Source organism: Rhinolophus hipposideros (genome assembly GCF_964194185.1).
Source record: "Rhinolophus hipposideros genome assembly, chromosome: 12".
Taxonomy (NCBI): Eukaryota; Metazoa; Chordata; class Mammalia; order Chiroptera; family Rhinolophidae; genus Rhinolophus; species Rhinolophus hipposideros.
In genome coordinates this window covers 14,331,774-14,357,611 of record NC_138058.1, presented here as the reverse complement: position 1 = coordinate 14,357,611, position 25,838 = coordinate 14,331,774, and the positions used below count along the sequence as shown (strand labels likewise).

General features: G+C 41.5%; 1 protein-coding gene and 1 pseudogene across 7 annotated transcripts in view; one reads left to right on the top strand and one right to left on the bottom strand.

The window, feature by feature from the left end:
* The window catches only part of REEP1 (receptor accessory protein 1), a 122,652-nt gene that overhangs the window by 28,252 nt on the left and 68,562 nt on the right, over positions 1-25,838 (bottom strand). For 5 of the 6 annotated variants that reach the window (XM_081068342.1, XM_081068343.1, XM_081068340.1 and 2 more), the window contains exons 3-5: positions 15,713-15,789; positions 8,703-8,823; positions 5,201-5,314 (exon numbers count right to left, since the gene is read on the bottom strand). In XM_081068342.1, the coding sequence (XP_080924468.1) occupies positions 5,201-5,314; positions 8,703-8,823; positions 15,713-15,789 (312 nt within the window). The remainder of the gene's footprint in view (positions 1-5,200; positions 5,315-8,702; positions 8,824-15,712; positions 15,790-25,838) is intronic. The other variant, XM_081068344.1, reaches the window with a different exon arrangement.
* LOC308505682 (GTP-binding nuclear protein Ran-like) lies at positions 18,093-18,735 on the top strand (annotated as a pseudogene). The gene has a single exon. The product of its transcript is annotated as a GTP-binding nuclear protein Ran-like (transcript).

Below are 25,838 nucleotides of genomic sequence, written 5' to 3'. Positions count from 1 at the left end.
CAGCCACGGAGCCTGCTGAGGACTTGAAAAGGGGTCAGTACACTGAGGAATTGAATTTCAAACGTACTTAATTTTAATTAATTTAAATGTAAATAGCCATAGGTGGCACATGATTACTGTAATTGAACGGAGCAGGGTTGGAGGAATGAGAAAAGTTTATTATTCAGAGCAATAAACAATGTTTAACAAGTAGCTACCGTGTTTCCCCGAAAATAAGACCTAGCCGGACCATCAGCTTTAATGCGTCTTTTGGAGCAAAAATTAATATAAGACCTGGTCTTATTTTACTATAAGACCCAGTAATATGATATGAGATATGATATGATATGATATGATATATGATATGATATGATATATGATATGATATGATATGATATATGATATGATATGATATGATACCGGGTCTCATATTAATGTTTGCTCCAAAAGATGCATTAGAGCTGATTGTTCGGCTAGGTCTTATTTTTGGGGAAACACGGTATGAGTATTAAACACCAAAGTAGGCACTGTTTATTTTATTTTATTGTTTGTTTGTTTTCCTAAGCAAAAAAGGAAAAGAATCTGGAACCCACTCCTCTCCACGAGCTGACAATGCAATGGGAAATATTCGATTCTAGGGGAAGAAACCCACACACAATCTGGGGAAGATGAATCCCTAATTCACAGAATACCAGTTTTGCTTCAAGCAGTTGTCTCAAACAGGTACCAATAACAGGATTGGTATCACTGTAACTGTTCTGGGGATAGGATTCCCAGGGCAAGGAAAGCAGCATTATTTTTCAAATTATGAGACTAGTGAAAAGCAAGGTTGGTTTATCAGTCCTGAGACTTGGGCAGCGGGAAGGGACCTAATATGTGGTTCAAGTTTCAAGGGGAACAAGGTGGCCTGAAGTTTTCATGGTTTTAAAACTTTGATCAATTGGTTTTTTCTATGGTTTGTCTTTCATGCAAGAATGTGTTTTGCTTAATAAATTAAATTTTAAAAAGAGAGATTTCCAATTCTAATCTTAACAAGACCTGGGGATCCATTTTTCCCTCTGGGTAGAATTACTAGCTAGGAAACAGCTAATATCTAGACAAGGAGGCAGCCAAGAGACTAGGGAACTTAGAAGGTGCTAAAGAAGTGTGTCCCCAGGAAGAAGACAGCAGTTGTCACTGAAAGAAAAGGTGCACCAATAATTCCTTGGGGACAGGGATTAGACTATGGCAGGTAATAGGCCTGGGGAGAAATTTGCCATGTGTAATTTTTTTGTTTTAGCTTTCCAGTTCTAAGGTAATATTAACATTAATAACAACTTACATTTGTACAATGTTATGGTTTATGAAGTTTCTTCACATTTCATGATGATGCAAAAACCCTGCAAACATTCAGTTTTTTTAGGGAAAGGGCTCAGGGTTCAAAGTTATAAGGAAAAAAAAGAATTAAGTAAAAGTATAGCCAAAAGATCTTTATTTTTCCTGTTCAGCTCTGCAGTTTCCTTCTAGGGAGCCATCAAAGGATGGAAAAAAAAAGCAGAAGGTAAATGAAGAGCAACCCCTTCATTCAGTCATCTGATCCCAGCCTCCTTTTAATCTGTTCAAACTCGGTCTTTCGGTTACCTCACTCTCCTGCATCCATATGGCTAAATGCAGTAGGCAGAGATTTAGTGAGAACTGTTTGGTGAGTTGAGGGTGTTTTACGGGAGGACAAAGGCAGGGCCCAAGAGATATAAAATGGGGCCACAAGTAAGACGACCACCAAACCCAGTTTGCTTGGGACAGACGTAGGTTATGCCTGCTGTCCCAGCATAATTATCACAGCACCCCCTTCACTCTCAGATGTGTCCTGGTTTGGACATTAAATTATATGGTCATCCTAGCTTTTAGTGACTTGGCAGGGTGTTTTTCTTTTATTTTTCACAAAATTGCTTTGACCCTGGGGTAATCAGCAAGGTTGTATAGGCTCAACTTTCTCATTCTCAAGGTTAATGCTTCTAAGGAGCTAAATCTGTACCCCAGGAATGTTAAAGAAGTTAGCTGTTTTAACCCTAATCACCCACTCTTTCAGGGTTCTGGATGGGGCCTAAGGCAGTGACCCATACAAAGCTGGCTGTTTAAAAATCATCTGGGGAACTTGTTAAAAATAGAGATTTATGGGCCAATTGCCTGAAATTCTGATTCAGCACCTCTAAGAATCTATTTAAAAATGAAAAACAAAGCTTCCCAGGTGGTATGGGCACAAAAGCTAGATTTGGACCCACTGAGTCATCATCCTTTGACCCCTACCTGAAGGGGTCCATTGTTGCTATGAAAACCACTGATTTAACCCTCAGCAAAACTGGAACTGAGTTTTACTTCTTTTTCTTTTTTAAGTACACATCTGTTTCAAAAATAGAGGGCATTATTTTTGGAAGAGAAGATTTGTTTTCTCTCTAAAGATATTTATACTTAGAGAGGAAAAGCAAAGTCCCCAACAGGCAGAAAATCTCCTCATCTGAAACCAAATTCAGCAGGAAGCAGGCATCCCTCACTACTTTAGTCCAACAAGTAAGAACTAATGAGCAGTTACTTCCTGGGGCAAGTTTCAGACTCCCTGGAGCTTCCTTCAGGTTTAGTTGCCTCTGCCTGACTGGAGGCCTGGGCTCATGGGCTTCCCCACTCCCCAGGTGGTCAGAGGGGCTGGCAGTGACTGGCCAAGATGTTGTCAAGAGATGGGAGGCTCCAGCCCAGGGCAGACCTGGAAAAGGATGACCCTACGAAATTACCATCAGAATAAATTTACATGCAAAGGGTCGAGTGGCCGGGTGACCCATATTGAGCCACCCTGATAAATATACCACATTTATGCTCTATGACTGAGCTGAGTAAACAGCAGTAGCCCATCTTCCTTCAAGCTTCAGAAGCAGAGGAGATGGGGTACAGAGAGGGACTGAGGGAAGGTTTCTGTAGCTTTATGTTGTAAAGTTGGCCTGATGAATTCAGAATTTAGCAATTCTGGGTTCTCTTTTTTTTCAGTTTAAAAATAAAAGCATAAAATGGATGCATCTCAAACAGAAGGATCTTGGAATTCACTGCTCTTTCTAAATCCTGATACATCTCCTTGTGACACCAAAGTGGAATTTCCCCCTCTGTGGATGAAAAAGGGGCCACATACTACACCTGACAAGCTCAGGGGAGGCCAGCATGGCAGACCCTACAGACTCAGAGACCGAAGATAACCACATAGGATGGTCAGAATATAAAAATTCCTAACTAAAAGAGGGTCATGTCCTAGACTTGTAGCTTCCTTGAAAGGTCAGTCTTTACCTTAAGTGAGCCTGTCTACTGTCTTTTTATAGCTAAGATAACAGACCTTTGAAATGTCAGGGTAATCTTTTCCAGACCCCTCGGGGCATAACCACAATACCAGAACATGAGATCAAAGAACCCCTCATTGTTATCTTGTTCCCTGCATACCATCTCTATGTGCTGTAAATGTTAACTATTAATTACCCTGTGCCCACCATTGTATTAGGTTGGTGCAAAAGTAATTGTGGTTTAAAAGGTTAAATAGCAAAAACGGCAATTACTTTTGTACCAACTAATAAAAGAAGTGTATGTCTCTTCGTTTTACTTTTTATCCAATCCCAGAGATTTCCCCGCTTTGCTTTCTTCTGCCCTCTTAATCTGCCACCAATAGATTTCATGTAACCCTCCTTACACCTCCCACTTTGATTCTAACGTATAAAATAAGCTGCAAAACTGCCATTCTCGGGAGCATTTTCTCAGTCCGTTGAGATTTTGCTTCCAACTGGCAACTGTTGTCAGTTTGGCTCAAATAAACTCATAAAAATTCTCTACAGGTCTGGATGTTTCTTACATCGATACATCCAAAGATACTCACTGGGACCCATCACCTTGCCAGCAGCTATTGTACCGAGGTGGGCAAGGCCTCAACATGTATAGCTGTAAGGGGTTCAATGTTACAGAAGGAGCTGGTCCTTCTCTGAAATAAGAATCATCCCCTTTTGGTTCTCTTTCTCTCTCTTCCAGCCTTTGTCTGAAGAACTCCTTGACTTCAGGTGGAAGGTGAGTTTCAAACACTCAGCCCTGGGTGCTAAATCTTTCTGCCAGAATGGCTCCTTATGTGCTTCTCCCTGGTTCAGGGCACAGAAAATCCAGCTTAGTCCTGATCCAGCTGTCTGTCAGCACCCTCCATCACACACCACCCACTCAGAGCCCAAGGAGCACAAAGATTTGCATTAATCACCCTCTTTCAAACCTCTTAACAATTCTACCCCCTTTCCTATAAACGCTCACATCACCACCCAGGATTCATAGCTTCCCATTGCTAATACAATTCACCTCTCAACTATTGTGTTTCCCAAACATTAGCATAACTGCCTCTCCTCTACCCCCAGCTGACTGTAGACCCCTACTCCACATGGATTTGGGGCAAAGGGTTGTCACCAGGAAACACTAGGGCAATCTGCTGAATTTACTCTGGGCGTAAATATCTACCAATGTAATGTTTCAGGGCTGAGCACATAATGAGAAACTGACACAATGACAGGGAGAATGTGATGTAGGAAGAAGCTAGGAAGGAAAACAGAGGACCTGTGAACAGGGCTGGATGGAAAAAAGAAGGAAGTAAGACTCACATCACAACATCCCACAAGACCAGTGTTTATATCAAACCTCCTCCACCTCTAGTTGCTACTGCTACACACATCATCATCCTCCGTGTCTGAGCCACTCAACTTACTCTGAGAGTCCGGGTTCCTTCCCCTGGGTCGGCCGGTCCATATGAGCATGGAGTCCACCCCCTTACTCAGTCTCTCCAGCTATCCATTTTGAGTTTAGGTGGCTCGCCCAGTGCACCCTGGGAAGCTGCAGAGTTCTCTCTCCCTCTCCTTCCCTCTTCTATTTCTCCTAGGCCTAAGTTCCAAGTAATTGAAAGGATCTTAACCTAGGACCCACAGATGAGCTTCAGGGGCTCTGAGAGCATCTTCATATTGCACACACCGTGCACACGCGTGCACATGCGCACACTGGTGCACATGTATGCGCAATTCTCTGGGGGGCAAGATTCACTACTTTTTCCATTAGATTTTCAAAGGGACCCCAGAAAGAATGAGAAACCACTGATTCGTCCTTAGCTTGTCCTGTGTGGTTCACACAAAAGATGCGCAGCAAAGGCTGGAGGGACGCTCAGGCAGCCATGGTGGCCAGGGCACAGTACCTTGGAAGCAGCCATCACCGCCGCTGTGGCCGCCACGTTCAAGCCTCGCTTCCCGAAGTGCACTAGGGCATCATAACTTCGGTCTTTTGCTTGGACTAGGCAATCATCAATTTCCTGTCAAAGGAAAAACCGAGGCACACTGAGCTGGGAGGTTCAGATAGATTGCCGTTCTTTCTCTCTTCTCCTGAGGTCTGGGCTTGGCACCTTGCCTAGTCACTGATTCTCGCAGGAGCTGAAGTCATAGGCACCACCTTGGGTGGGTGGGGGTAGATAGGAGGGGAGAAGAAAGACACAGAAGGCACAGGGGAGTGGAAAGGGGAATTTTGAAGAAACAGCAATTTACTGACCCAGGAAAATTTTGTTCAGGCACTACGTTAAGATTGTTCCTAAAGTCCTCTTGCATTCCAGGGAGGCTTCAAGGGGTCCTGCATGTGGACCATCCTGCCATTCTACACACAGTCACTCTCTAAGACACTGAAGAAACCTATGGTATAGAGAATGCCAAGAACTGAGTGTCTAACCTCAGACCTGCCACTAACTGGCTGTCAGACCCTGGCAAGTACGTAGCCTCTATACACAGTTCTGTCTTCTGAAAAATGAGGGCAATGATAGCACCTAACTCCTGGAGCACAGTGACGATTATGAGGTCATTCCAGTAACACATCTGACACTAAGTGAAACCACTGTCATCTTCCCTATTTCCAGGGAATTGGGCCCTTGCAGATCTAAAATTCTATTACTGTATAGCTATTTAATACTATATCCAAGGACCTCCCCATGGGCATATCCATGCTCCCATGGAATATTAGGACACAGACAGAGATACGTGTGGTTGTTGTTGATAAGGGAGATCGTTTTGCAGATAATGAAATAAAAGCAGAAACTAGAAGTCATCCAGCATCATACCACAAGGTAAAGGACAAGTGGGTAAGAGAACTGAGGTCTCCTTTAGGACTAAACCAAGTAAAATATTGGTTTAGTTCAAATTTGCATCAACTCTGGCTTATTCTTTTCATTCGTTTTGGATTATTTTGTTACATATAACAGCTGTTGTGTAATCACAACAGTTCATTTCAGAGTTCAGTAAGACAATGACATTTGACCTCAGTCTCCTTTGAAGTTCCACACATTAGTGCATGTCCTTTGCTTTGAGGGATGCAGGGGGGGCAGTCCACCCCCTGCTCATTCCTTGTTTAAGCTTCCCCAGGAAGTCACCACAGGAAGTTTCCATTGTGACCCCTGACTGACTCTGGAAGTGATTCTTGGCAGTTCTTAAGAGTCAGTCACCTCCACATCAATAGAAATGATAGTGGCAGCTTCAGGATAAGCCCAGCCTTTGGGGACAGGAAGGTAGGAAGCACAGGGATTTGTTAACCAGGTCAAGAGAGGGATCAGCTTTCCTCAAAATCTACTTTTCTGAGACAGAAGTGCTTTCCTGGTTCCTGAAGGGATGCTCAGGAATGTCTACAGTAGCCTGCTCACACAATTGATACGTTTCCCAAGGCCTTCCCCTAGAAGTTCAAAGGAGTCAGCTTTCAGATATAATACGCATAAACATATAAAGCCACCTATAGTGCTCCTATTTTATGTTAAAGGATCCTATCCCATAGTCAGTTTAGAAACTCATAGAATTAATGAAATATACAAGTTGGAACCAATAATGCCACTCTCGAGAATTTTCTTCTAAGGTAATAAGTCAAAAGAAAGAACTAAACTCCATGCATGGTGGTTTCATGGATCATTATGAAGACCTAGTAAAAATGAATTATGTTCAAACATGTTTACAATTTCAGAATACAAATACTGTATCTACGTTAAGTTTTTCTGTTGTTATTTTTGTTTTTGGAGTTTTTTTGTGCACTTAAAATTTTATTTTAAAGAAAGGTTATATAGAGTGATATGCATTAAAAAAGAAGTTATCGGTGGATACAAAAGACAGTTTGGGGAATATAATCAATAATGTTGTAAAGATTTTGGGGGGTATCCGATGGAAACTTGTCTTATTGGGGAGACTATTTCATGCATGGTGTAGGTGCCTGACCACTGCAGTGTACACCTGAAGACCTGAAGATGAAGATGAACAATAATGAATGTCAACTATAATTTTATACATTTATATATATATATATATGTATATATATATATATATATATATAGTCACAGGATGTGGAGTATGGCTTAGAGCAGGGGTGTCAAAACTGCGGCCCGCGGGCCAACTGCGGTCCGCAATCCATTGTTAATTGGCCCGCAGCAAATTCCAAAAATATATTTAGTTTACTTAAATAAACCAGGTGAGGCAATACGTACGTCATCTCGAGTAAGTGGCCCGGCTGTTTGTGTATTTTACGGCATGTGGCCCTTGGTGAAAAACATTGAAAAAAGTTTGGACACCCCTGGCTTAGAGAATAGAGTCAGTCGAACCGTAACAGCTATATATGATTGATGTCAGAGGGGCAGTAGATTGGGGGAGGGGAGTTGTCACTTTGTGAAGGGTATAAATGTCTAACTATTACATTGTTTGGTACACCGGGAACTAATAAAAAAAAAGAAGTCATCAAATTAGTAAGATCGAGGTAATGTTTACTTTAATGCTTACTTTGCATTCATTACTATACAAAAATCTTATAAAAATGGAACACTCCATTGATAGCAAATTTGGCAAACTAGGTTCAGTGGAGATGTTAAAAAAATCATTTTATAAACAGTGACATCTCATAAGTAGTTTAGAATTGTATTTCTTTCCGGGAGATATAAATAATAATTTTTACTTGAATTCTTAATTATTGTTGATCCTTCCTTGCAGTTTACCCCGTCTTATTTTTTTCCATCTTTGACACTAGACAAACCTATATTTTCATTTTAAGGATGTGTGTAAAGTACTTTGAAGCAAAACAATCACAAAAGGTAAAGAGCATCAAACAAATTATTATGACTACTCTCATTAATACTTACCAACTGATAATTACCAAAACAACAGGTATTACATTGGTAGCATACATTTTACCATTGAACAACAAAGCAAACATTGTACTAGAAATTTATTATATACTAGTCTTTGTTAGTAGCTATCTAGGTACAAGTTCAAGTCATTTACTCTCTCTATGCTTCAGTTTTCCTATCTATGGTAAAATTTTGAAGTATTTTTAAACTAAGTCTATGTAAAAATCATATCTGCAAAAGGACAGGGACTGAGCATGATAAAAGGAAGGAAATTCAGTTTGGGAAGTTGAATTCTGAGTGAATATTTTCTGTCTTTTGTTTCAATTTATGGAAATGTTTTACAATAAATAATGACAAACAATATCTTTTGGAGAACTTCACAACTATTTCTAAATGTGTCAGAAAAATAGACTTGAAAAAAAGATTAGAAGGAACAACTTGTTGGGGACAAGTAAGAGCCAATGAAGGTTCTCCTACAATAAAATAATCTGCCCTTTCTATTCATCACTTTTCAAAATTTTCACTCACTGGAAGGAGTGACAGACAGAGCAGCATAAATTACCTTTTCTTTTGAAGACAGCGTGGGATGTACAAACTTCCTGTATAGGAGGCTGGAGCCTTTTGTGTAAGGAGATAGCAGCCAGGCTACAAATGCTATTTTTAGTTCGTAATAGAATGGAAACCTGGAGAGAGATGAGAAATATACATTGCCATTAGGTTCTTGGCAACACTGCTCTGGGCCTGTGAAGGGCAGAACCTGTACAGACACCTCTCCTGCCTGCACATGGATGCGAGGTCCCACGGATTCCTCCTTTCCCTACCCATGAAGGTGTGCGCACACATGCACATGCACACACCTCCAGCCTCTTTTGAAAGCTGGTTTGTGTTTTCTTTTGTTGCCAAAGCAAGCCAGAAACCCAGGTTCCTTCCAGCAATCACCCTACACTCATGCCTGGCAATAGCTGGCGCTTCATGCCGGGCTAAACTCATTGAGGTGGGAGCCGGTGCTCCAACCCAAGCCGCACGCCAAGTCATTCACTCTTCACTGGTGGCCAAGGAGGCACAAAAACATCTGGAGAGTGTACAGCCGGCCGGAGCAGACAAAGAATCTCCCCATTGAAAATAAAAGCCGGGGTGGATGGTTTGCTCCGTGGTTAGAGCACGGTACTCATAGCAAGGTAGCCAGTTCGATTCCCACATGAGCTGTGCCCTCCACAACTAGATTGAAAACAACGATTTGATGTGGAGCTGATGAGTCCTGGAAAAACACACTGTTCCCAATAAAAAAAATTTAAAAAAAAAGAAAAAGAAGCCTCCCCTTCTTGGCAGTCTTCTCAGCCCCAAAAGAAGCAGGGACAAGAACCTGAATCTTGTCAGGAAAAATGATACGACATACTCTACTCAAGTCAATGGAAGGCAAACCTTTTTGGTGCCAAAAGGAAGAAGAGCTCAGGGCACAGGTTACATAGAATCCTGGAGTTTGAAGTCCTGTATACCATTCACTTATTCACAAGCACTTACCCAGTAACTATATGTAGCAGCTTGTGCCGAGCATTGAGGAGACACTGGTGAGGAAAGAAGACCTAATCCCTGCCCTCTTGGAGCTCCACGTCTAGTGGGAAACACCGACAAGATTCTGACATCACTGGAACTGATGGTCCAGCCAGGCAAACAGAGCTTAAGCAAATAATCACAATAGAGAATAGCAACTAAGACAAGTGCCACAGTGGGCCTCTGCTAACTCATGCTGACTTGGTACTCATCAGGAAAAGTCAGCCCCTTCAACTGGAGGCAGTCCTTCAAGCACATGGATTACAAACAGGGCTTCCTCTGAATTTCAGGCCAACTCTCCTGCTTGGCCAGATATCTTGTGCTATGAATAACCCATGTGACCATATTTGGCTGCCCTGATGTATACGTGTATTAACCATATCATTTTATTTCCTCTGTTCCGATACTTTGACATCTTGGGGTCTTGCTGACTCTGATAAAACTGCCCTTCCCAGGGTTAGCCAATTCCTAAACATAGTAGAGAACTCACCTGCAGTGCTCCTTTCATATGCAAACTAACCAATCAGGCGCCCACACAGCTCCAACTAGCTTCTTTATTGGGCACTCATACTGGCCCATTACCCACCTGCCCTAATTACCCAGTGTCCTGCGGGAGACCCTGCTCCCTGCGCCATTTGTCGTGTGGGGAGTCACATGGGGTCTCTGGTCCCGCTCCCCACATAAGAACGTAAGATATGGTGAGGCCAAAAAGGAACACCCACGGAGCCATAGATACGGGAGTCATGCCACTATATTCTCCCTGGCGGCTGGGTTGGAGACACAGGAAGCAGGAGCCACACGATCTGCAACCTGCCGTCCACTTTTCTACCAGCCAACCACTTGCTAACTGCAATCCACTCTTGCTAGCTCAGCCACCATCTTCTTGCTAGCCCCCATTTTCTGCTAGCGTAGCCACAGCAGTTATATTAGTGGCTAGTGGCTCACTGGTTACAGCTGACGGCCAACTAGCCACAGCTGATGGCCAGCCAATCACAGTTGATGGCCATTTACTACCTAAGCCAGCACCTTTCCATGTGAGGCCGAGAGCCTGGAAACTGCACTCCGGGCTCTGTCCCCACACCCAGGATAGAATACCAGACAACCAGGGACAGCCTCCACACCCCAGAGCCCACTGAAATTATTCAGATTAGTCAGTTCTCAACCTGCCTTGCCTGTTCCATGGAAAGCACAATACAGGCTCTTCCCCACACCTCCTACCTCTGCCTGGTGATTGACCTCGGTGCTTGCCTGTGTGGCCCTGCCTGGCATGCTGTGCCTCTTCCTGGGGGTCTGTGAGTACAACAAACTTCTTCCCTCATGACAGTCATTTCCATGGCTGTGTGTCTGTGGGGACAAAGCCCCCCAAAAACAGTTTCCAGGTTCTCGGCCTCACAATAGAAAGGTGCTGGCTCGGGTAGTAAATGGCCATCAACTGGGATCAGATGGCCAGCAGCTGTGGCTAGTTGGCCGTCAGCTGTAACCCGTAAGCCATTGGCCACTAATATAACGGCTGTGGCTACGCTAGCAGAAAGAATGGGGGCTAGCAAAAAAATGGTGGCTGGCAAGTGCGGACTGCTGTTAGGCAGATTATGTAGATCCTGCTTCCTGTGTCTCCAGCCCAGCCACCAGCGAGAATATATTGGTTTGACTCCCCTATCTATGGCTCCGTGGGTGTTCCTGTTTGGCCTCACCGTGTCCTGCGTTCTTATGTGGGGAGTGGGAGCTGAGACCCTGCCTGCCACCCTGCACGACAGTGTCTTACCGTACCTGATTAAAACAAATCTTGGGTGGCTTAAAACCGGATGCTTTGAGGGAAAATGACACCTGTGCTAGTCTAAGGCATCAGAAAAATAAATTCCTTCCAGGCCTCCGCCCAGATGAGGGAGGTGAAAATGAAAAGCAATTTCTAGCAAGTCACTGCAGAGCCCTTTAACTCTCACACAGACCCCAAATCAGCAGCTTACCCACTCCTTCCTCACTGGGGTCTCCTGGTCCCTTGCCTTCTGCCTCTGGCAGGCTCTTCCTGAATATTCCCTCGGCAACTAGAGAACACTTTCATGTCAAGATGGATTAATCTTGACAGAACAGACAAGGTGCTGAAGGAACAGAGGTATGATTCCCCCACATTTCATAACCCTAGTGATTATTAAAAGAGGAAATTTTGTCTTGAAAACAAGTATTTTCCAGCCCTAAGGAAAAGCAAATGAATCTGGCAAGTTCAGACATCAACACAAGATACACAGATAATCCCAAGAGGATCTGTTACACTGCCCTCTTTTGTTTATTATGTAAAAGATATATATTTTAAAAATAGGTAACACATGCATATAGTTTAAAACTTCTAAATGTCCAAAAGACATACAGCAAAGTGTCTCCTTCCCATCCCAGACTCGGAGTCCCTTTCCCAAAAGCAAAACTATCACCAGTTTCTTGAGTATCCTTCCAGAAGTAGAGTAGGGCTACGAAATACAATCACGTGGGTATATACGAGTCCCGTAACCATCCACACACAGTCACTTTCTATACTTCCCTCCTATACCTTGCTTCCTCCCACCACACACATACACACTTAACAGGATACCTGGGGATTATCTCAAACTATCTCTGGGACCATCACCCTAGGACCAGGACCTTGCCAGGTATCATACGCATACGTCTCCAGGTTGAGCTATTCAGACCCTATGTTTCCCAGAGGCCTTGGGGTCTCTTGGCTCTACCAACAAAATCACCATCAACTAAGTCTGTTTCCAGTTAACCTACCACCATCCCAGTCTTCATTCACCCAAGAAGTGGAGAAGGACCCTGCTCATGCTGTGAGGAAATGCCCTTGAATGGTCCTGACCTTTAGGATGTGTTTGAGGAGAAAAGGCCACATGCACCTACCACATTTCCTCTACGACTTCCAGTGTACACAAGACTGGGTTGCCTGGGGCACCTGTAGTCTCCCCACCCTTCCAATATAATCCCTTCACACTCCAAAGGGGTTGGGCAAATAATGAAATTGTCAAAAATACATGCAGTTAATGTATGTAGAAAATTTCTGGAAGAAAACACATGTAACTTTTAACAATGGAACCTCTGGGGAGGGAGACTGGGAGAGGAGAGACTTACTTTTTAGTGTGTTTCCATTATATTTTGTCATGTGCGTGTAGTATTTTATAATTTAAAAAAAAAACAAACACGAAATCACTGACACAAATTGTGAAACAAGCCACCATCCTACCTCTTCTAGGACCACATACAATTACCCTTTTCATCAAGATAGAAAGCTTTTAAAAAGTTAACTATGAAGAGGTCACCGCCCTAGGGGAGAGGTGGGAAGAGGAAAACGGGGATAGAGGAGGAGTGACAGACAATGTAAATGTGAGGGGCGCTCTTCAATCCCAGAAGTGAAGAAAAGCTAAAGGTGCTTCTAGGATGCCAGAAGGTCCATTTTAGGACAGAAACTTTCCTTTCTGATTATAAAGAGAGCACAGAGCTGCTGAACTGGTGTCCATGTCCCTGTAAGAGACACAGGCTTCTGTGTGTCTGGTAGGTCTGTCCTGTGCCCATTCCCAGCGCAGGAGGGAGGGGGGAGGAAGGAAGAGGAGGATTGGCCCAGAAGGAGACTATGATTTGTAATACTGCAGGTTGGTAGAAAAAGAGAAAGCAAGCCGAAGGTGTGACCATGCTGTGGGCTAAAGCAGGCAGGGAACGTTCCCAAGGAACCCCTTCCCTAAAGAAGTGGAGCTCAGGGTGCCAGGAGAGGGACAAGGAGCTCTCACTTCCCACCCAGCAACTGCCTGGATGGCTGCAGCTAAGAGGAACTAGATGAAGCCTCTATGTGGATCAGGAAGAGAGGGTGATTCTAACCAAACCTGGCACATGCTCCAAATACACCAATCTGTGATCGGCACAATTTTGGTCCAATGATCTTCTCATCCTGGTGTTACTCGCATAAATATGTTCTCTTAACATGGAGAAACAGATTTTACAGCTGTAATTAAGATTATTTATCAGCTGACTTTAAAATAGGGAGATTGTACTGGATTATTGGGGCAGACCTAATCTAATTACATGATCCCTTAAAAGCCAAAGCAGAGCTCTTCCTCTGGCTGGTAGTAGAAGACAGACATTCAAAGCATAAGGATTTGACATGCCACTGTTGGCCTGCAGATAAAGAGGGTGGTGTGTGTCAAGGAAATGGGGGCCTCAGTCTTACAGCCACAAGGAACCGCCAACAACATGAATGAGCCTGGAAGTAGGGTCTCTCCCAGAGCCAGGCCGGTCCACGCCCCGGCTTTGGCCTTGTGAGGTTCTGAGCAGAGGATTCAGTTGATTCTACCTAGACTTCTGACTCACAGAAACTGTGAAATAATAAATTTCCATTGTTTCAAGTTGCTAAATTTGGGGCAATTTGTTATAGCAGTAATAGAAAACTAATACACCTCCCAAAATCACAATCAAATCCACTCTACAAATGGTTGTTGAGCACTTATTAGGTATGAAATTCTCAAGTTTCAGGGCCATGGATATGGACATAGTCCAGCTCCCAGGGAGGGTCACACTCATCAGAGAGGATTTCCATTTAGCCAAAAGCAACAAGGCTGAAATGCCGATGTTCCCAGGAAAATGCTCCTAAGACTAACACTATTTCCCCTGATGTTCATGAGAAGGGACAAGAGGCCACCCAGCACCAGACTGAAGACACTGTTAAGAGGAAAAACTGGAGGACATGAGCTGGCCATGCTATTAAATCTACTACACAGTTTTCACTGGCCCCAGCCTATTACCCTCATCTCCATGGGACAGGCAAGGGCCTCCTCATGTAGGTCTGCATAAAATGGGGTCTGACTCCTAGTGCCAGCCCTGGGGCCTGGGAGAGACAAAGAATGGCTCCGCAGATTTCCTTCTCCACTCCTGGAAACTCAGCCCTGTCCTGAGTCAGTTGTTTATCTAGGCGCAGGGCAATGCAGATGGTACAAGCATATTAAGTGAGGTAATCTAGATTCCTTCTCTATGGCCTGAGGTCACAATGTCTGAGACATCTGTTTCTCCCAGTGGAGAAAAAAGCGTGGGGAAAACTACATAATAAGGTCATTAAAGCCATTGACCCAAAACAGGATTCAGAGAAGTGGTGTTCAGGTCTGGTCTTTGGCCTAGGACAACTTGGATGGTAAGATCATACTGATCCTTTCTGGGTAAGGACTTCTTTCTCCAAAATGGAAATATGTATTTTTTTAATGATATTTGATCATGGTAAAGCATTCATAGCAAATATGAAACCAGCCCCATGATCTGAAGTTGTAGAAATAAGCTTGGTTAACTGATTGGTATTTTCCACACTACTTTTAGTATACATTCACATATGCACAGACAACTCAGTCCCTTTAAACAGAAACAGGATACTATATATTATTCATAGCCTCTTACACCTAAGAAGACACAATGTGTCAATACATAAAACTAGCTGATGATTTTTACTTACTCCATTGCTGTAACAGCTTCACTGCTTATTAAAAAACATTATCCATCAAAAGGGGATTGATTAAATAAATTATGGTCCATTTATACCATGAAATTCTATATGGCCATTAAAAATAGATATATTTATGTTGATATGTATACACACACAAATTGTTTTTAAACTACAGTATATACAACTGTAAATAGTAGTTATGGTGAGAGAGAATAGTGTAGAAGGGAAACTCAAGTTTTATTGCACACTTCTGTGTACTTTTTCTTTCTTTTGACATGAATATTTCTTTATCAACTCCATTAAATGAGGAATTGTGTTTCTCTTGTCCTCCACTATATCATTATATCATAAGAACAAAATCTGCTTTCATAAGGTCATTCCATAAATATTTACTTGAATAACAACTTTATAGACTAATTTACTAAAAATATTCCAGTTAACATCCTTGCCCCTGCTTCTCTGTTCTGAATTAAAGTTTGAGACTGCTGTTAGACCTTTCCCACTTCTCCCCTGACACTAGGCAACATCTTCCCTTGAAAAGTCCCAATTCTTGGAGTACTTACCAACAAAGAAAGATGTCGGTAAATGTCTCTGCTGTGGTGAAAAGTGCAAATATAATCCAGTACATCATCCATTTGACCTGTTGAACAAAAAAGAAACAAAGCTAGTAGAGAAGATCAAGGATAAATGTTTGCCCGACATCAAGAAGAAAAGGCCCAGGTGGTACATCCTACACTTGTAATCCCTTCACCCTATCCTACCCCAGCTCATGTCTAATTCCACTCTAGTTCCAAACTTTGGGACTGGAGGCAAACAGGTTGTTTCCACAACTGACCCAACTGCTTAAGGTCAAAGTAGACCCTGGATGACCTTCAATAACCTTCACGTGAGCCAGGGAGACCCGCAGACCAGGAGCGACTGAGGATTCAGTTGGGTCATTTTTCCAAGACTAATAGCAGCTGAGTAAGCTCTCCAGGCCTTCACAAAGACACACCCTGTAATGAACTTTAACAAGACCAGACTATCTGGGATGGAATGGTGGTAATCCTCACTGGCCACCTAAGAATCCTTTCCTATGGGAAAGCCCCACAGTCTCTTGCAGAAACCAGATCTTTTAAAAAAAATCTCTCCTACATTACCATCCATTTCCACTTCCACTGCCTCTTCCCTCCAGTTGAGGCCTTGGTCCCCTCTCTCCTGAACTACTGCAAGAGTCTCCTAACTGCTTCCCTTGTCTCTTGGCTTTACCCTCACCAACCCATCCTACAAACCATCCCCATACTAATCTTCCAAAAGCATGAACTCATCAGAGTACTCTTTGATTTAAAATCTTCTAGCCTGCAAAATAAAGTCCAAATTCCTTAGTCTTCTCCTTCTGGCTTTTGGTAATGGATGAGTACCATGTTTCTCTGAAAATAAGACCGGGTCTTATACCATATTTCCCCCAAAATAAGACCATGTCTTATATTAATTTTTGCTCCAAAAGATGCATTAGGGCATATTTTCAGGGGATGTCTTATTTTTTCATGTACAACAATCTGCATTTATTCAAATACAGTCATGTCATCTTCTTCTGGAACATTATCATAACATACTAAATGCATTCGTCTGGCTGACGATCTTAACTGGGGCTGATTTTGGGGGTAGGTCTTATTTTCGGGGAAACATGGTAGTTTATATTGGACTAACCTTCCTAATAATAATAATAAATCCTGAATAAAATATTAAAAGAAAAACTGTTTGAAGGCACTAGAAAGCTATCAAAAGCTGGCATAAAATGAAAGAGATTCAACTCTTGAAACAAGGGAACCACACTAGGACAGATCCATGTTGATGCGGCTGGGACACTCCCCATGGGGACCCATGGGGAGCAAATCATGGGTCGGACAGAACTCAAGAAAAAACTCAGTCTTATTTTCCTGAGGAATTAGAGAATGGAGTTTGAGACTACAGGAGAGATGCTGAAAATTGAGAGAGGAAAATCGCAGAAAGATGGAAGTCATTAAGGGGGCAGGCCCCCAAATCCATATATAAATTCCCTTCAAATATTGGCTGTCTCCTGAATTGCAAAGAATCAGATAATAGTCCAGGGTGGCTGAGAAAAAAAAAAAGGCTGGAAAGCTGAAAGAGTTGAACAGAAATTCAGTTTCTTCCCACAATAGAAAAAAACAGAGTTTGGAGTTCAAGTCCTGTCAAGTTAGAGGAGCTTGGTAAACATTTGGAAATTCCCACTGAAACATCTAAAGTCCACGCCTTAGGAATAAAAATCATATCTCAGGACTAAAAGTTTAGTTCTAGGACTAAGGGCAAAACAGAAATATTCCTGCCCTAACAAAATGTAAAACCTATCTCCCACAAGGTCAAGATAATCTGCAGAATTTAACAACCTGCTGGAACAAAGCTTAACATTCTTTACAAGAAGACAACAAAAATCCAGAGTTTCTATGATGTATAACACATAAATTCCAGTAACCAATAAAAAAGTACACAAATGAAGGAACAAGAAAATATAATCCATGGTCAAGAGAAAAACTGGTTAATAGAAGTAGACCCATAGATGACCTAGATGTTAAAATCAGCACACAAGGACTTCGAAAAGTATAATCTGTGTTGAGACAACTGGATATCCATGTGAAATAATAAAGTTGGGCTTATACCTACACCCTAAACAAAAATTTACTCAAAATAAATCAGAAACCTAAATGTAAGAACTCTTACAAGAAAATATAGAAGTGACTTTTTGTGACCTTGGATTAAGCAATGGTTTCTTAGATATGACCAAAAGTATAAGCAACAGAAGAAAAAAAGATAAATTAGACTTTGTCAAAATTTAAAACTTTTGTACTTCAAAAGACACCATCAAGAATGTGAAAAGATGGCTTCCACCATCTTTCCAGCTGTCAGTCAGACAGGCCCAGAGACACACCTGGAAGTAACATCATGATGGCTGCTTTAGAGGAGAATCCCAAGTTCAGTTCCAACTTGTATTGGTTGGTGATGGTGGGACTGGAAAAACTGCACCTGTGAAACATCATCTGACTGGTAAGTTTAAGAAGTATGTAGCTACCTTGGGTGCTGAGGTCCAAACCCTTGTGTTTTATACCAACAGAGGACCTGTTAAGTTCAATGTGTGGGATACAGTTGGTCAGGAGAAATTTGGTGGGCTGGGAGATGGCTATTACATCCAAACCCAGTGTGCCATTATAACGTTTGATGTAACTTCAAGAATTACTTACAAGAATGTGCCTAACTGGCATAGAGATCTGATATGAGTATGTGAAAACACCCCCATGATGTTGCATGGCAACAAAGTGGATAGATAGTAAGGAAAGAAAGTGAAGGCAAAATTAATTGTCTTCCACTGAAAGAAGAATCTTCAGTACTATGCCAAAATAACTACAACTTTGAAAAGCCCTTCCTCTGGCTTGCTAGAAAACTCATTGGTGACCCTAACGTAGAGTTTGTTGCCATGCCTGCTCTTGCCCCACCACAGCTTGTCATAGACACAGCTTTGGCAGCACAGTATGAGCATGACTTAGAGGTTGCTCAGACAATTGCTCTCCCAAATGAGGATGATGACCTGTGAGAAAGTGAAGCTGGAGCCCAGCGTCAGAAGTCTACTTTTATAGGCAACTGTCTGGTGATGTCAGGGATGCAGCGTGTTTGTCACTTTATTATATAGCTAAGCAGAACATGTGCTTAATCTTTAGGATACTGAAGAAGATGAAAGGGCTTTGGAGTGAAATGTGGCAGTTAAAAAAAATACCTTCATTTTTTTGAACCTGCACAATTTAGCTGTTTTGGAACACAACTCTTTCCTCATTGAGTTTCAAATATAAAACTGCTATAGTCACATCACAATATTCAGTGGTGAAATCTTGTTTCTTACCATCATTCCCATTCCTTTTTGTTTAGAATTAGAATAAAGTTGTGTTTCAAATATCTAAACAAGTGAATTCATCCCTTGTTTAATAGCATTTTAAAACCATTAGTAAGAAAAATTGTGCTGTTACTATTTAGATTACCTTTACTATTAGGTTTATTAGGTTAAATTCTTCCTGTGTCTTTATTTTTTGTACATTTCAATCATCAACAGGTGAGATGACAGAGGTCAATGGTATTTTATTTAGTAAGTAGTTAAAAGCTATAAATATTATCAATGCAGTTAGGCTAAAATAACATCTACTCCACCTGCCTTTTGGCTAGGTGGTATCAACCAAGGGGAAGAGCTTGTTCAAGGTTTATGCGACCTGTCAGAATAAAAATGGTTTGTGTTTGAGACGTTTCAAATACATATTTTAAGAATTATAGTTGCTTTTATTTTATGGCAAAAGTAACATGTGCTAATACAGAGCTTTTAAAAGTTGAATGGATGAAACCATATAAATGATAGCAGAAGCTTGAGGGAAGTCTCATCTGTTAAAAATGAATATAAATTATGCATTTATTTGCTTTTTGTTTTAATGTTACATATTTAATGTGAAGTTGATATTCTAGGAAGATGTTCCATATTTACCTGCTGCTTTCAAGCACTCCCAAGCCTTTTTTTTCCCCTTCTCGCCTCTTCCCTCTCTCTTCCCCCTCCCCCGACCCTCTTCCATTTCTGGTTGGAGCCATTGTTCTCATACTAGTTGTGTACGCAGTCCATGTTGGTGTTATGAGTATTGCACTCTATGTTGTTGTGCCAGTGGGACACCAGCCACTGGCCTGCCACTCACAGCAGTACATAGCAGCTCACAGCAGCTCAGGGCAGCTCAGGGCAGCTCACCGAGACTCACACTGGCTGCCAGCCACTCGGAGTTGAACCGGCGACCTCGGTGTTAGGAGCACAGCACTCCAACCACCTGAGACACTCGGCCGCCCCCCAAGCTTTAAAGACACCAAAAATTAAGGATTTAATTTAGATGCACCGCAGCTTTAATGACTTTTTTTTCTGAATAATTTTTGTGGGCAGTGTAAGGACATAGACAAAATAACCAGAAATATTACAAAAGAAAAGTAGATCTTGGAATGCTTCTTAATAATCTGAAACAGACTGCAAAACTCTTATTAGGTTAACCATTTATCTTTTGAACAGTTTCCACATTTAAAAATGAATTGGGTATGTCTTGCCTTGATCCCAATGACACTACATGTAGCAATTAGAAGTCTTAAAAATAAAAGCGATTTTGCTCAAATAACTACTGCAGTACTTTAGATGTCCGATTTTCCTTAAATTATTATTATTATTATTTTTACCTAAAAAGAAGGTAGGAAAGGATCACTTAAATATATGGAAAAAAGATACAAAGGGTAGAACGCAATAAATTTCAATTTATTAAGATTGAATAAACTGGTATCAGTAGATTCACTTACATATTTGAACTGCTGCATATGCTATGCTGTATTCAATTCAGAACCAGATTTTCACAGTCTGAGATGTGAAAAGTTCCCATAATCAGGATGAAACTTTTCATTCATGTAATTTAATATAAGGGATGTGTGTTGTTTGTAACCGTATGTAGCATGCAAGTATGACAAATATTCTGAATCTTAAATGTAACAGTTAAATTTTGGAAGCTGCTAGTTTAATATGGGGTGGGAGATAATTTACAAGTCATTAAAAGAAAATGTTGCTGTAAAAAATATATATTTTTTGTACATTACTTGGAAAAAAAGAATGTGAAAGACAACACACAAAAAGGGAGCAAATATTTGCAAATCAATATCTGATAAGGTACTTGTATCCAACTATATAAAGAACTCTTACAACTCAACAATAAAAAGACAAATAACCCAATTAAAAATATGGAAAGGGCCCATATCTATTAAAGAAATAGAGTCAATAATTAATAAAGCCAACATCCATTTATGATAAAAACTCTCAGCAAAGTAGGAAAGGGGGAAAACTTGATAAAGAACATCTACAAAAACCCTACAGTTAATATATTTAATGGTGAGAAACTAGATGGTTCCCCCCTAAGATCAGGAACAGTGCAAAGATGTCTCTTCTTATCACTCCTATCCAATATCATACTGGAAGTCCTAGCTAATGCAAAAACGTAAGAAATGAAATAACAGGTATACAGAATGAGAAGAAACAAATACAACTGTCTGTTCGCAGATGGTATGACTGTCTATGTAAAAAAAAAAATTGACTCCAAATTTCTAGAACTAATAAGCAATGATAGCAAGGTTGCAGGACACAAGGTTAATATATAAAAGTCAATTGCTTTCCTATATATCAAAAATGAAAACTGGAACTTTAAATTAAAAAACACCACCATTTACATTAGCACCCCCAAAATGAATTACTCGGGAATATATCTAATAATAAAATATATATACATATATATCTAATAGGTAAAAGATCTATATAAGGAAAACTATAAAATTCTGATGAAAGAAATCAAATATCTATATAAATGGAGAGATATTTCATGTTCATGGATAGGAAGACTCAATACTGTCAAGAAGTCAGCTCTTCCCAACTTGATCTATAGATTCAATGGAATCCGAATCATAATGCCAGCAAATTCTTTTGTGGATATCAATAAACTCATTCTAAAGTTTAAATGGGAAGGTGAAAGACCAAGGATAGCCAACATAATGATGAAGAAGAACAAAGTTATAGGTCTGACACTACCTATCTTCAAGACTTACTAGAAGGCTAAAATAGTCAAGACAGTGTTATTGCTGAAAGAATAGATAAATAGATCTATCCTTAGAATAGACAAATAGAATAAAGAGCTCAGAAATATACCCCATATATATAGTCTACTGATCTTTGACAAAGGAATAAAGGCAATTCAATGGAGAAAAAATAGTCTTTTCAACAAATGGTGATGTAACAACTAGATATCATGTGAAATCAATCAACCACCAAATAAGTAAATGAGTGAATGAATGAATATTGGCACTGGTCTGACATCTTTCACAAAAGTTAACTCAAAATGGATCATAGGCCTAAATGCAAGAGGCAGAATTATAACACTTCTAAAAGACAACATAGGAGAAAATCTAGATGACCTTGGGCTTGGCAATGACTTTTTTACTATAACAGCAACATATGATCCATGGAAGAAATAAATTGGTAAGTTGGATTTCATTAAAATTAAAAACTTCTAAAAAACCGAGAGTTGTTAGATGGGTGTGGGGGGGGTGGGTTGGGGATAAGGGGAAAGGTGAAGGGATTTGGAAGCAGCTGGTAACCACAAGATGGCCTCAGGGTTTTTTTGAAAATAAATTTGGGGAAGGTATTCAATAATGTTGTAAAGATTTTGTTGGGTATCCGATGGACATGCGTCCTATTTGGGAGACCACCTCAGGGATACTGTGGATACCTGATCATGGCATTGTACACCAGAAGCTAAACATTAATGAATGCCAACTATAATTTTATATATATAATGTGATGGTTCAGTGTGAGGTCGGAGGGATAGTGGATGGGGGGAGGGGGTTCACAGTGTGAGGGATATAAATGATGAACGTCTAAGTATTACCTTGTCTTGTACACCTGAAACTAATAAATAAATAAATTAAAAAAAAAAACACCAAACAAACAAAAAAAAAAACTTCTGCTCTGCAAAAGACACACTTAAAAGGGATAAAAAGACAAGCCACAGAGGGGGAGTAAATTATAAATTATATATAGGCACCTTAGCAAGGGGTAAACAAGGTCGTGTCCAGCTGTAAAGTCCATGGCATGCTAAGGCCCAGGATCCAGGAATTCCCAACAGTGATACTCAGCTAAGGAGCCTGAATTCTCTCTCTACAAGTTCTTTCTTTTCAGTATTCAAACCATGCTCTAGTATCTTCAATTAAAAACACAGGACAATGACAACAACATTAAAAAAAAAAACTCTTTCCTTGACACAACTCTTAGCTACAAACTTCTAAAATGAGTCATCTATAGTTGTAGTGTCTACTTCACCATAGTGGGGTTTCTGTTTTATAACATACTTAAAGGAAGTGTGAGGGACTCTTTCTCAGTTTTTTCACTTGACTTGCTTGACTTTTCAGCTGGATGTGAAACTATCACTTCCTGAAAATCTTCCCCAACATCACAACTGTCCTGGATTTCCTCTTGACTCTCTGGCTACTTCTCAGGCACATCAATTCCTCCCCACGGCTTTGTTTTAGTCATTGTCTTCTAACTCTCCCTGGGTAAGACTCTGCATTCCTCACTTAACAGAGACAACCAATCAGCAAATGTTATCACTTCTGCCCTCTTATTTATGTTAGACCTATCTTCTTTTCTCCATCCCTTCTGCATTTCCTTGCTTCAGACCACCAACATCTCCTGTCCAGAATAGAACTATAGCCTTTTGCTCACTCTCTATACCTCTGCCCCCTTCCCAATCTGTCCTCCATATTCCAGTCAGAATGAACTTTGATTTTGTTAAATCCAAATTCGATGATTCTCCTTCCTAGCTGAAAGCCTTCAATAGTTCCTTATTGTTGTTAAAATAAAGCCCAAATTCCTTAAATTGGTTTACAAGTCCTTGCATGAACTGGAAGCTAATTACCTCCACTAAAAGCTCTCCTCCCCACCCATACTTCTTGAATTTTCCACTCCAGTTACAATAAACCTCTTCCAGTTCCGTGAACAGCGCATCTACTTTTGAGTACAGACTTCAGCCCTCAGAGCTCAGCCTAAATGTTATTTCCTACATAAGTGTCCAAAGTTTAGTTAAGTACCCTCTCCTTTCTTCCTCCCAGTGTCATACATGTTCCATGTCATAACACTTATCACTGTGCTTTGAAAGTACCTGTTTATTCCTATGCTTTTTTTATTAGCTTATAAATTTCCTGAGAGTGGGCACCAATTCTTCTTGCACACTGTTATATCTCCACTATCCAAAATAGTTCCTGGCACATAGTAGGTACTCAATGAATATGTTTTGAATGACTGGATTAGAATTTTGACATTGTGAATGGGAAAGGAAGGATGATTTCAAAAAGGTTGAGATGGAATATGCTTTGGGAAATACTGGTCTAGGGGGCTTTTTGAGAAGAAAAGATAGAATTAGCTCTCAAGGCTACAGATGTTCCCCATGAGTACCTGCAGAATGGATGGATGGGTATAATGGGAGGAAAGGGACCTGTTGAAGTTGGGGCATGGGGTGATATGGAGCCACTCACACCAGCAATAAAGTAAAAAAAGGGGCAATTCAGGGAAAAGAGCTCAATGAAGCTGAAGCCAGTCTGAGGGTCCAAGAAGAATGCTCAACAGGCCTGTGCAAAGGCAATACCAAATCTCAGGAGGGAGATTGGGGCTATGGCCAAAGATAAAGGAGGCATGGCAGAGAGGGGGCTTGAAGTGTTAGCCTAAAGAAGTTTCCATCATGCACTCCTTCACTTTAAAATAATTTTATGCAGAAAGAACATTCTGAGAATGATTCACTGAGCCTAAAAAGGAATACTGGTGGCTCATAGGGATGGAAACCATAAATAAATTACCAGAAAACGTTTTCCCCCATCATACCACAGAGAAATCAAGTGATGGTTATTTTTTCCAAGATTTGAAATAGAACTTGTCAGGTTCAAGGGATTCTATCCAAAACTGCCTGCAAGATGAGGGGGAGCCTGGATGGGCCAGCATCCAGAACACAGAGAGGGAGTAATGGCCACTTTGAGCAGTAACGACCAGGAGCAACTCTGGAATGGATAGTTGACAGGAGGACTAGGGAGTCCATCTGGACGATCAGGGGCAGGATCCAGGAATGAGGAGACAAAAGAGAAGCTGGGATCCGAGATCATAGCAAGAGGGTGGGAAGCAGAGCCTGGACACCTTCCTTGAGCTACAGAGATGGGTGGAGACACCATGGCTCATAGCACTATGCCCCTAGGGCTCCTGGCAGCCTGCAAGAGGCCTCCCCCATGGGCTGGAGAGGTGGCAGGCTTAGCCACCTCTTTAGTGTCACCTCTGGATGTTCCCCTACACCAGTCACACCATTTCTTGAGCAGTTCATATTCCCTCTCATACCTGGGCTCTGCTTCCGCCTCTTGGGGAATTCCCTATGCCAAATGACTGAGAAAGCAACAATTTGAGGCCGGTTTACAGATGACTGCACCATCTGCTGGCAGGAGCTCACAGGGGACAGCTGTATAGTCCGGTGTGGCCCTGAGAGAATGAGGAAGTGAAATTCCCCTGCAGGCAGAACTTTGAGCAGTGCACTTAGCCTGGAAGGAGAAATGTCCTGAGGCATTTACACTGTCACCAGGTATATTAACTATGTGTAGGGACCTGGCCCTCACGCAGATGAGCTGGCAGGGAGTCAAGGTCTCCTGATTACCTGGGAACACTGCTTATCAGACAGTCTGTTCTGTACGCTGACATCAGTCAAGGTCTCCTGGCTTCTTGGGACACTGTGTGTATGACAGCGGGCCTGCAGGGCTTGCCAGATGATTTCTCCCACGCCACACTCTTTGTTTTGCTGGACCTATATAACCTTGCTTCTTCTCCGCCTGTGTGTGGATCACTACCCCTCCAGCCGGCCACCACCAAGACTCTCCCTGGTCTATAAGTCTTGATAAACCTATCTCCCACTCAGCCACCTAGTATGCTCTTTGGGCTTGTGGCTTCTCAGGCACATATCCTGGAACAACTCAAACTCAGTCCGAACACTGTAGTTTCTTATTTTCTGTATTCTTGGTGCTCTGGCATCTGAGGCCTTGCCGGCTGGAGAGAAACTGCCCCTTCCTAGG